This window comes from Carcharodon carcharias, chromosome 23, assembly GCF_017639515.1.
Source record: "Carcharodon carcharias isolate sCarCar2 chromosome 23, sCarCar2.pri, whole genome shotgun sequence".
In the NCBI taxonomy this organism is placed as follows: domain Eukaryota; kingdom Metazoa; phylum Chordata; class Chondrichthyes; order Lamniformes; family Lamnidae; genus Carcharodon; species Carcharodon carcharias.
Window position 1 is genome coordinate 10,948,863 of NC_054489.1, and position 12,493 is coordinate 10,961,355.

Below are 12,493 nucleotides of genomic sequence, written 5' to 3' on the forward strand. Positions count from 1 at the left end.
CTCCTGTGCTATATGATCCAAATCTATTGTGTATATTTCTGTCCTGCTATTAGAACAGCGACAATTTTACTGCGCTTGGAGTTTGCAAACTTATAGACACCTTCAACAGACTAAGGGTTAACAAAGTCTTTCTAATTTTAACCACTGTGATGTAAAGTCTGCAAAGGAAGTTAGTACTTGTAATAAAGTGGTCCAGAATCGGGCTTACAATCGAAGAGGTCGATGCAGTTCACCTTATTCTCCCGCTGATCTTATTTGCAAGCTTGTTTCTGTATAAGCTGCTGACACTTTAACGATACGATTGACAAGACTGACATTTACCTTCCACCAATCTTCATTGGAGTCATCTGTGACCACGATTCTGTCTCCTTGCCTAGTAAAATAATAATGAGATTATTAGCACACTGTGTGGTTTTAGCTTATTCCAAGCTTGTCTTGAGAAATGATTCACGCTTGCAGGCCCGTTAAAGTAATTGAGCAAGGAATCAGAGTCTTCATTCGTAATTTAGGTGTTAACACGTCAGTGGTTTCGAAAGCAGACACCTTTATGAGAAGATAGATTTAAAAAAACAATTTAGGGAGGGCACTTCACACACGAATATGCCTGACAACAGTGGGCTGTGACAGCAAAGGTGCAATCACTAAAACCGACAGCTCATTACAGGAGGAGGTCCTGTTGCTCACTATCTATAATTGCTTTAACTCCGTTTACAGTTGAAAACACTTCCGAAGATTTTCTGAGCAAACCTGCTATTTCTCGTTGCCAGGTTACCGTTGCCACCCGTCTTTGGGTCTGACAGTCTAGTTATTGAACTAAGTAGCCGAGATCAGGAGCTTACTGTGTGGCAGGGCACACATGGAGTCACCACCCCATCACTCCATGCCACAGTATTTTGGTGTTCCAACAAGTTATTTGGACATGAGGCAATTGTGAACCTTCATCAATAAAAGTAATGTGCCTGACATTGTCCACTGATAAAGGTTATCTTGTCCTGAGATCTGAAGCCATTCTGTTCCTCTAACACCAGATTCTCCTCAGCTCTTGCTCCCTCCACTCCACCAGCAATTGTTGCTTATTATGCTCCTGCCAACTGTTCTTTTTGCCAGTCACCTTCCTTTTCACTTTAAACTCTTCTCTTTGACCATGTTTTTGGATTCAGAACCAATCCTCTCCATTTCTTCCTCCTTCCCCATTGCTTAGTTTCAATTCCATCCCTTTCCTTCTCATTTGCTTCCTGCTTGTACTTGGGGTACTCTATAAATACAAGTTTGTTGTTGCATGCTTAGTCCTGAGAACATTCATTTGCAGGGTTAATACCCTTTATAACCAATGTTGACACAACTGTTCTGCTACTCCTAACACCGACTGATTCCAAAACCCAGAAAGGCGCTTTATGTTCCCCCCTCAACCCTTTATGGGTAGGTGTAGCTCCAAGTGTTCCAGAGTTAGCATGAAGACAATGGTAGCATGCTCTCAAAGTTGAACATGACACTCAGAATTTCCAGACCACTTATTTCCAGCAAGGTTGAACAGGAAATCCATTTTATCTTCATGTTTTCTTTTTCGCTGAACTTACAGACAAGTCTCATTTTCCCTCTCATATCTAATTGGGAGTTAGTTAAAAGAAGGGGTCCGGCCATGAGCATCGCAATGCAATAGAGTCACAGTGGTTTGGATGCGCTAATACTGTGCTCCTTGTTTCAGCTATGCTGCTGTAGAGAATCGTGATTGGAGATCACACCAACCCTTGTTCGGTAGCCCATCATCTTAACACCTTAAACATCTACTCCTTCCACCATCGGCACACCATGGCTGCTGTGTGTCCTATTCATAGGATGCATTGCAACAACTTGCCAACTTCCTCAACAGCACCTCCCAAACTAGTGACCTCTATCTCCTAGAATAACAAGTGCAGCAGGCATATGGAAACAGCACCGCATTCAACTTCCCCTCCCACCCACATACCATCCTGACTTAGGCATATTTCACTGTTTCTCCAATGTTGCTGGGTCAAAATACAGCCACTCCCTATCTAACAATACAGAGAGCCATTCGAATGATGGTACCTGTACTACGTATGGTATGACGGAGAGAAATCAGGGCCTTCCAGAGCCTGGGGAGGTGAGATAATTGGATGGATAGTGTCACAAAGTCATTAGCTTTTCCTGCTGTGAGGAGACAGTAGTTTTCAATGTATTATTGAGCAGGACACCACATGATACAGCTAAAGATGTACTTACTGTAGCCCAAGGTCATTATGTTCCTGTGGCATAAACTTGTAGAGTGCTACGTACGTGTGCATCTGCAGCATGTCCTTACGCACTGAAGACTTCCTAACCTGCAAGACAAGATAGGGTTTCAGAATGTGAGCTTTGCGTTAAAAGATAAAAAATCAAAATGTTTGGCTCCCTGTTGTTTCAATAAAGAATGTAAGGATATTTCTCCCGAGGCACAGGGAGTTAGAAATTGGTCTTGTACATAAGTGGAAAATACACCCTGCCTAACATTCAGCCCCATTAACTTCACAGGTGTTTGTGCTGCTCTGGTTCATTCTCAATACCGTGTTATAACCATACTCCGTGTCTTCAGTTTAAAAAAGGGAAATGATCTTTATTTTCAAATGAATAGCTGCATCAGGAATAAATAAAACTACAATTATTTGCTGTACCTGCATCACATTATGTGTTTAAGCTTTTGTTCATATGAGTCGATTATTTATGCACCATGATGCCTCAGGGATCACACAAAGTTTAAACCCAAACTCACTAATTAGCCTGGATCTCAAGGAGCTGATCGTAAATGATGCTAATGTCTGATTTAAGAATTATCCAATAATGAGCCAACGACAACCTTTTAGCAATCTACAGCAGGCCTACAATGTTCAAATCAACCAATTAACGAATAGCACACATAGAGGCTGAGAGGTCTGACCAGATCTCAAGTGTGTTGTGTGGGTTGAGGCACTGGGTTAGATAACCAAGGATACAGAGTGTCAGGCTCTTCCTTGTTCCTCTGTACAGAAAAGTGCATAACAGCTTTCAATAACAATCACTCACTTTAATCTCATGTTCAAACCATCTAAAGCTCCGGCTGATGATTTGGTTTGCTGCCACTTTGCTGAGCTCAAATCTTTAGGTTCTGCTGAGGTGCAGTGGGTAGTAATTGAATCAGGAGACTGTGGAGTTCAAGTTCCACTCCAGGACTTGAGCCCAACAGTCATGGTTGACAAAATAGTGAGGGAGTGCTGCGCAGTTGGAGGTGCCGGGATGTAAAACCAAGGCCTCATCTACCCAAGTGGATAGAAAAGATCTCATGGCACGATTTTGAAGGAGAGCAGGAATGTTATCTCCTCTGTCCTGGGCAATGTTTATCCCTCAAATCAACATCAATAAAACCAAAATCTGGTCATTATCACTTTGCTGTTTGTCAGACCTTGCTCTTCACAAATTGGCTGCCATGCATCCTTAATTACAACAGCAACCACATGTCAAAATCATACTTCATTGGCTGTAGAGTGCTTTGGGATATCTGGTGGGCATTAAAGGTGCTATATATTTGCAAGACTTTCTTTTTCTATGCTGTTGTGTTTTAATGTAGATCTGGGGAATTACAAGAATGAATCTAAATAGTCTTCCCTGCACTGGAACTTGGGAATGTACATAGAGGGTAGCTCCTTTTGACACCTCTTTCATTACTAAAAGGCACATTGTAATCTCACAGGTCATCGTGGCTTCCTTAACTTCATAGAACAGCCATTCTCATGAATTTTTTCTGCACTATCTCCAATGTCTTCACCTCCTTCCTAAAGTGTGACACCCAGAACTGAACGCAATACTCCAGCTGAGGCCAAATGAGTGTCTTAGACAAGTTCAACATAACCCCTTTGCTCTTGTACTTTATGCCCCTATTAATAAAGCCTAGGATACTGTATGCTTTATTAACCGCTGTCTCAACCTGTCCTGCCATCTTAAATGACTAATGCACAGGTGCACCCAGGTCCCTCCACTCTTGCGCCCCTTTTAGAGCTGCACCCTTAATTTTATATTGGCTGGAATTTTCTGCTCCCATTGGTACTGAGGGCCATGGCAAGTGTGAGTGGACAATATGGCGAGAAGGCCAAAAATCAATTTTATACCGTCGTGAAACCATTTTTCAATCATCTGCACCGCAAGTCAATGGCGGGCTGCGTTTCCCACCGTTGCACATCGGGAACCTAATTTCAATACTTTAGCATCTCACCATAAGCCCTGCTCACTGGAATCATCCCCCATCTCCCCTCCCCCACCCATGCAGGATCATCTGGGCATGTCAGTGTGGTTTCACAACTGTACATAAGCAATGTGCACCTGGCGAGCTGCACTTCTCTGGGGATTTTGAGGTTTGTTTGCCTACCTTGCTTCGGGCAATTCTCCAGTCTTCCAGAACCACCCTGGGTCTATGGAACACTGGAAAATTATGGCCAGTGTTTCCACAATTTCCACTCTCACTTCTCTCAGTACCATTGAACGCATCTCATCTGACCCTCGTGCTTTAAGTATAGTCAGCCTATCTAATACCTCATCCTTATCAATGTTAAATCTTTCTTGTGTATTAATTGCCTCCTCTTTCACCATGGCCTGGGCAGTATCTTCTTTCTTGGCAAATATAGATGCAAAGTATTAATTTAATACCTCAGCTATTCCCCCTGCCTTCACACGTAAATCTCATTTTTGAATCAGCCCCACTCCTACACAATACTTTGGGATTCCCTTTTATGTGAGCTGGCAGTCTCTTTTCATACTCCCTGTTTATTTCTTATATTTGCTCTCTTACTTCCCATCTATATTCAGATTGGTTCTCCATTGTATTATCCACCTGACATCTGTCATAAGCACACTTTTTCTTTTTCATCTTGATCTCTATTTCTTTTGGCATCCAGGGAGCTCTAGATTTGTTTACCCTTATCTTTCCCTTTCACAGAAATATATCTTGACTGAGCCCAAACTACGTCTTCTTTGAAGGTGGCCCATTGTTCAGTTACCTTTTCTCCCACCAACATTTGATTCCGATTTGTTCAGCCCAGATCTATTCACACTCCATTGAAGTTGGTTTTCCCCCAGTTAATTATCCTGCCCCAGATTTTTTTTTTATTCATTCATGGGATGTGGGCATCGCTGGCTGGGCCAGCATTTGTTGCCCATCACTAGTTGCCCTTGAGAAGGTGGTGGTGAGTTGCCTTCTTGAACCACTGCAGTCCATGTGATGTAGGTACACCCACAGTGCTGTTAGGGAGGGAGTTCCAGGATTTTGACCCAGCGACAGTGAAGGAACGGTGATATATTTCCAAGTCAGGAGGATGAGTGACTTGGAGGGAAGCTTCCAGGTGGTGGTGTTCCCATCTATTTGCTGCCCTTGTCCTTCTAGATGATAGTGGTCGTGAGTTTGGAAGGTGCTGTCTAAGGAGCCTTGGTGATTTCCTGCAGCACATCTTGCAGATGGTACACACTTTTGCCACTGTGCGTCGGTGTTGCAGGGAGTGAATGTTTGTGGATGTGGTGCCAATCAAGCGGACTGCTTTGTCCTGGATGATGTCTAGCTTCTTGAGTGTTGTGAGAGCTGCACTCATCCAGGCAAGTGGGGAGTATTCCATCAAACTCCTAACCTGTGCCTTGAAGATGGTGGACAGGCTTTTGGGAGTCAGGAGATGAATTAATCTTCGCAGGATTCCTAGCCTCTGAGCTGCTCTTGTAGCCACAGTATTTATGTGGCTAGGACAGTTCAATTGCTGGTCAATGGTAACCCCAGGATGTCAATAGTGGTAGGGATTCAGTAATGGTATTGCCATTGAGTGTCAAGGGTTAATGGTTAGATTCTTTTTTGCTGGAGATGGTCATTGTCTGGCACTTATGTGGCACGAATGTTACTTGCCACTTGTCAGCCCAAGCCTGGATGTTGTCCAGGTCTTACTGCATTTGGACATGGGCTGCTTCAGTATCCAAGGAGTCGAGAATGGTGCTGAACATTGTGCAATCATCAGTGAACATCCCCACTTCTGACCTTATGATGGAAGGAAGGTCATTGTTGAAGCAGCTGAAGATGGTTGGGCCAAGGACACTAACCTGAGGAACTCTTGCAGTGATGTCCTGGAGCTGAGATGACTGACGTCCAACAACCACAACCATCTTCCTTTGTGCTAGGTATGACTCCAACCAGTGGAGAGTTTTCCCTGATTCTCATTGACTCCAGTTTTGCTAGGGCTCCCTGATGCCACACTCGGTCAAATGTGACCTTGATGTCAAGGGCAGTTACCCTCACCTCACCTTGGGAGTTCAGTTCTTTTGTCCATGTTTAAACCAAGGCTGTAATGAGGTCAGGAACTGAGTGGCCCTGGCGGAGCCCAAGCTAGGTGTGAGTCAGCAGGTTATTGCTAAGCAAGTGCCTCTTGATAGCACTGTTGATGACCCCTTTCATTACTTTAATGATGATCAAGAGTAGACTGATGGGATGGTACTTGGCCGGGTTGGATTTATTCTGCTTTTTGTGTACAGGACATACCTGGGCAATTTTCCATATAGCCGGGTAGATGCCAATGTTGCAGCTGTACTGGAACAGCTTGGCTAGGGACGTGACAAGTTCTGGAGCACAAGTCTTCAGTACTATTGCCAGAATATTGTCAGGGCCCATAGCCTTTGCAGTATCCAGCGCCTTCAGCCGTTTCTTGATATCATGTGGAGTGAATCAAATTGGCTGAAGACTGGCATCTGTGATGCTGGGGACATCTGGAGGAGGCCGAGATGGATCATCCACTCGGCACTTTTGGCTGAAGGTTGTAGCAAATGCTTCAGCCTTATCTTTTGCACTGATGTGCTGGGCTCCTCCATCATTGAGGATGGGATATTTGTGGAGCCTCCTCCTCCAGCGAGTTGTTTAGTTGTCCACCACCATTCACGACTGGATGTGGCAGGACTGCAGAGCTTAGATCTGATCCGTTGGTTGCGGGATTGCTTAGCTCTGTCTATCACTTGCTGCTTATACTGTTTGGCATGCAAGTAGTCCTGTGTTATAGCTTCACCAGGTTGACACCTCATTTTTAGGTATGCCTGGTGCTGCCCTCCTGCACTCTTCATTAAAACAAAGTTGATCCTCTGGCTTGATGGTAATGGTAGAGTGGGGGATATGCTGGGCCATGAGGTTACAGATTGTGTTCGAGTACAATTCTGCTGCTGATGGCCCACAGCACCTCATGTATTGAGTTGCTAGATCTGTTTGAAATCTATCCCATTTAGTACAATGGAGAGTAGCCTCAATGTGAAGGTGGGTTTTCATCTCTCTGTGTGGTGGTCACTCCTATTGATACTGTGATGGACAGATGGATCTGCAGCAGGCAGGTTGGTGAGGGCGAGGTCAGGAACGTTTTTCCCTCTTTTTGGGACCCTTACTGCCACAGTCCCAGTTTAGCAGCTATGACATTTAGAACTGAGCCAGTAATGGTGCTACTGGTGACAGACATTGAAGTTCCCCACCCAGAGTACGTTCTGCACCTCTCAGTGCTTCCTCCAAGTCGTGTCCTGGTGCCTAGCTCAATGCCAGGTGGTCTGTCTGGTTTCATTCGCTTTTTTGGGACTGAGTGGCTTGCTAGGCTATTTAAGAGTCGAGTCAACCGCAACAAGTCTGGAGTCACATGTAGGCCAAACCATGTAGACCTTTTTTACAAGAGTCCCAGAGCATAACCCTCGGTCTCTGATTTACTGGGCCAGTGACAATACAACACTACACCATCGCCTGCTCCCTTTTCCATAATTGTCCTTTTCCATAGTCAACCTTTTACATCACCAGATTGTTTTTTTTTATTCATCTGAGCATCACTGGTAAGGGCAACATTTATTTCCCATCTCTCCTGCAACTGAGTTGCTTGCTAGGCCAACTGAGAGAGAAATCAGAAGTCAGTCACATTGATGTGAATCTGGTCCCATTGGGCCAGATCAGATAAGGTTTCCTTCCCTAAAGAACCTTAGTGAAGCAGATGGGTTTTTATGACAATACGGTAGTTTCATGGTCACCATCATGGATGTTAGCTATTTGTTAGATAAATAAAACCAGATTGGTTTTATTTACTTAGTTAATTTAATTTCGATTCCCCAGCTGCTGTGAAGGAGGAGTTTGAACTCACATTACTATTAATCCAGGCCCCTACATTACCAGTCTAGTATCATAACCACAATACGACCATTCCAAAGTTGCACATGTACAACTTCCCAGCAGCAGCTTTGACACGTGCATAAAACAGTTGCACAGCATCATATCCCCACCTCCCCCTCCACAATTACTATCACCCAACACTTGGGTACTATTTACTTTGTACTTCACTGGCTGGATAAGTGCAGCTGAGGCCTCTGTAGCCCACTAATGGGAGACCTCCTAGGCACTGAGCTCCCACCTGCTTATTTCCCCCACCCCAGCCAGCCTGCCAGGACATTTTGTTTTTATTTCATGGGGATATCACTGGCTGGGCCAGCATTTATTGCCCATACCTAATTGCCCTTGAGAAAGTGGTAGTAAGCTGCCTTCTTAAACTGCTGCAGTCCACATGGTGGGCCAGGCCATTTCAGAGGGCATTTAAGAGTCAGGTAAGGATGGCAAGTTTCCACTCATAAACTGAATGGGTTTTTACGACAATCATTTCTCGGTCATCATTGGACTTTTAATCCCAGATTTTTTAATTTAATTTAATTCAAATTCCAACATCTGCCATAATGAGATTCAAACTCAGATTCCCCAGAATATTACCTTGTGGTTTCTCCAGATTACTAATGCAGTGATAATACCACTAAGCCACCACCCCCTGGGAATGATGTCAAAGTCTCTACTCAGTGGCTCCACCTGAGGTTCTGGTCATTCCGAAAATCCAGCTGAGGTCCGGATTGCACGGAATGTCCCCACCGGAGAACTGAGATCACCACAACTGTCCACATCCCACTGTCTTTCTCTTCCTTACTATCTATTTTCTCTCTCTCTCTCTCTCTTAACTGTTCTCTCCTTCTGTATCTAATTTGCTTCTAATCCTCTCAGATTCCGTCTCCATTGCTCCTCACTTTCTTTTTCTATTCTTACATCTCCTTGATTAAGGAGGAAGATGGTTGGTCCCATCATTGAGCAAAGTCCCAGATGCCCTACTGCCCTCATCGCACCGCTATCGGCTCGAAATTCCAACGATTTCTGGCGCAAAACATTGCAAATTTAAGATGAAGAAAACAAAGCTGAACTCAGGGGCAATGCTGCAAGATCCCCCACTCCAGCAAAATTCTGCTTCAATGTTATAGACTCCTGAGGAAGCAAAGGAAGGATTTGTCAGTCACCAACCATAAATTTGGTTATAAGCAAATTGTTCCTTGGACAGACCATAACAAATCTCTGTGTTTGCAGTGAGAAGCTCTAATTAGCAGCAAGACAAATAGGTATCTGCTGACATGAGAACCTGACAAGCTGAACAGTATAATGGGTAATAAAAACAGAATTACCTGGAAAAACTCAGCAGGTCTGGCAGCATCGGCGGAGAAGAAAAGAGTTGACGTTTTGAGTCCTCATGACCCTTCGACAGAACTTGAGTTCGAGTAGAAAGCAAGGAAGGTGAGCGAGGCAACAGAGAGATACGGAAATCTTGTCGCAGAGAGGAACAGAACTTCTTCAAGGAGGTAGGCATTTCTTGAAGAGCAGTGGCAGTCAATTAAACACAGAGATAAAAACAAAAAAACTGCGGATGCTGGAAATCCAAAACAAAAACAGAATTACCTGGAAAAACTCAGCAGGTCTGGCAGCATCGGCGGAGAAGAAAAGAGTTGACGTTTTGAGTCCTCATGACCCTTTAACAGAACTTGAGTTCGAGTCCAAGAAAGAGTTGAAATATAAGCTGGTTTAAGGTGTGTGTTGGGGGGGAGGGGGGGGGGCACGGAGAGAGAGAGAGAAGTCTCCACTTCTCTCTCTCTCTCTCTCTGCCCCCCCCACACACCTTCCTTGCTTTCTACTCGAACTCAAGTTCTGTCGAAGGGTCATGAGGACTCGAAACGTCAACTCTTTTCTTCTCCGCCGATGCTGCCAGACCTGCTGAGATTTTCCAGGTAATTCTGTTTTTGTTTTGGATTGCCAGCATCCGCAGTTTTTTTGTTTTTATATTAATGGGTAATAATCTCCTTTGTGTTTTTGCTGTTTGCAGGGGTTTTGTTGGAGGAGCGCCCTCGGTTTGAAGGATGGCCCCATTATACAGGCTTGGTCATGACCTCTCTACCCATTACAGTGTGATGAGCCATGTGCCCTGCCGTCACAATTACGCACACAGGAGAGTCATAGAAGCAGAGCTGATTCCCCGCCGCGCACCCCTACCCCCATGAGAATCTGGGCTGTGCCCTCGGTTCCTCACTTCTCTGTTGGGATTATGCTTGTTGGATGATTACCTTCCCCTGTCAATCTGGTTTCCGTGGACAGGTCACCCAGCATCCGCATGTTAATAGGTCCTTCCAGTTTCAAACGTCAATTGGATTTTTTTTCTTTAATCGGATGTGGGTGCCACTGGCAGGGCCACCATTTGTTGCCCATCTCTAATTGCCCTTTAACTGAGTGACATGCTAGGCCATTTCAGAGGGAAGTTAAGAATCAACCACTTTGCTGTGGACCTGGAGTCAGATGTAGGCCAGACCGGGTAAGAATGGCAGATTTCCTCCCCTAAAGAGACATTAGTGAACGAGATGGGTTTTTACAACAGTCAATGATAGTTGTCATGGTCACCACTACTGATAATTGTGACTAGCTTTCAATTTCAGATTCATTAGTTGAATTCAAATTTCACCAGGCGCTATGGTGGGATTTGAACTCATGACCCCAGAGCAAAAGCAAATTCCCATTTCGCCACCTTCTCCCCTAATTTACCTGAATGGAGATGGCACTGTCCTTCTTCGCCTCTGTCACAACTGTTCCATTCTCCAAAGGTGCTTGAGGAGAAAAAGCATGTAAAAAGGAAATGAATGCCAGGTACAAGGATATAATAGAGCGAGAGAGAAGCTATGATCAAAGCGATCCATTTCAAGCAGCTTAATCTTTAACCTATCTTACCTTTGATCAGTAGGTAAATGCATGGCCAGTTATACTACTGGGATATTTGATATCTCACACACCACTGTGTGTCAGCCATGCCTCACTGAGTAGCACTTTGACTCAGATAATTGTGAGATTAAAGTCCCACACCAGAGCACTGGGTTGACACTCCAGTGCAGTAGTGCACCTTGGAGGTGCCATCTTTCAGATGATAGATTAAACCAAGGTCCCATCTGTCTTCTTAGGTGAACTTAAAAGGTTCTGTGACAGTATTTTGAAAAAGAGCACGAGAATTCTCCCTGGTCAATATAGATCGCTCAACCAACATCAATAAAAGGTGATTATCTGGCCATTATTACATTGCTGTTTGTGGGAGCTTGCTGTGCACAAATTGGCTGCCGTCTTTCCTACATTATGGTAATGGTTACACTACAAAAGTGCTTCATTGTTGTTAACTCACTGGTGTCTTTCTGGCTCTCACTCTTTTCGGAACTGTTTGTACTAAGATCTGGCTCCTCGGCAATGTCTCCATTTTCACCCTGCATCGAACAAAAGCAGGCAACAGTCATTGACCACACACAGTACGAGGCATTTACTCTTTGCCTAAGGTCTGAAGTCAGAGTGCTGGACTGAGGAGCAGTGGAATGCAGATCCATGTGTACAATCCCATGCCACCGAGCTGGATTCCAATCACAACACTGTGGGCAGCTATCCCATGCAGCTCAGATACAACCAGATGTTTGGCAGTAAAGACAAACTCCAGATCATGGGGACACGGACTCCACTGATGATGAAGCAGAACCCAAGAGAAACTCCAATGCAGATTCAAAATATGTGACACAGTTTACATCAAGACAGAGGGACAGCTATAGCCACTAGAGGACGCACTCATTCATCCTGGATAGAACTTGAACCAGAGACTTGTTTGCAAACTCAGTACATGGGCTAGTCCCCCATTCAGATTTTAAATCCAATTGTGGAACTTGGGAGCCAGAGTATCAAACACCATGTTGAGATCCTCTTTCTGGTATCAGCCCTCCAGTTGACACCGTCAGCTCAATCCACCTGGCACAATACAATAACTGATGGTGGTAGACAGCAATCCTCATTCTGGTATGGTACCTCCTTTGGAGGTTCAAAGATCTTGGATGTGAAGCGGGTGGATATTTTGGAGCACTGCCCTTCACAGTGATTCTAGGTGATGCCCATATACCTTGTGTGAGCTTTCATATTTACCATATGCTTTGTTGGGGAATCGGAGAAACTGCCAAAACTCGACCGGCTCATCTGGGCGAGAGATGTCCCAAATCGCAGCGCTTCATACACTGGGTCCACTTTACTGCTTGTGGCTTAAACAGAGAGGGGGAGATGATGGAAATCAGAATATATCAGAGACATGGGAAATCTCTGCACTTTTCCTCATATGAT

General features: G+C 44.6%; 1 protein-coding gene across 2 annotated transcripts in view; it reads right to left on the reverse strand.

Moving 5' to 3' along the window:
• LOC121269122 (SH3 and cysteine-rich domain-containing protein 2-like) overlaps nucleotides 1–12,493 on the reverse strand; it is a 222,395-nt gene that overhangs the window by 15,778 nt on the left and 194,124 nt on the right. Inside the window, exons 5-9 of one of the 2 annotated variants that reach the window (XM_041173594.1) lie at nucleotides 12,302–12,414; nucleotides 11,526–11,604; nucleotides 10,901–10,962; nucleotides 2,242–2,339; nucleotides 322–373 (exon numbers count right to left, since the gene is read on the reverse strand). In XM_041173594.1, the coding sequence (XP_041029528.1) occupies nucleotides 322–373; nucleotides 2,242–2,339; nucleotides 10,901–10,962; nucleotides 11,526–11,604; nucleotides 12,302–12,414 (404 nt within the window). The remainder of the gene's footprint in view (nucleotides 1–321; nucleotides 374–2,241; nucleotides 2,340–10,900; nucleotides 10,963–11,525; nucleotides 11,605–12,301; nucleotides 12,415–12,493) is intronic. The other variant, XM_041173595.1, reaches the window with a different exon arrangement.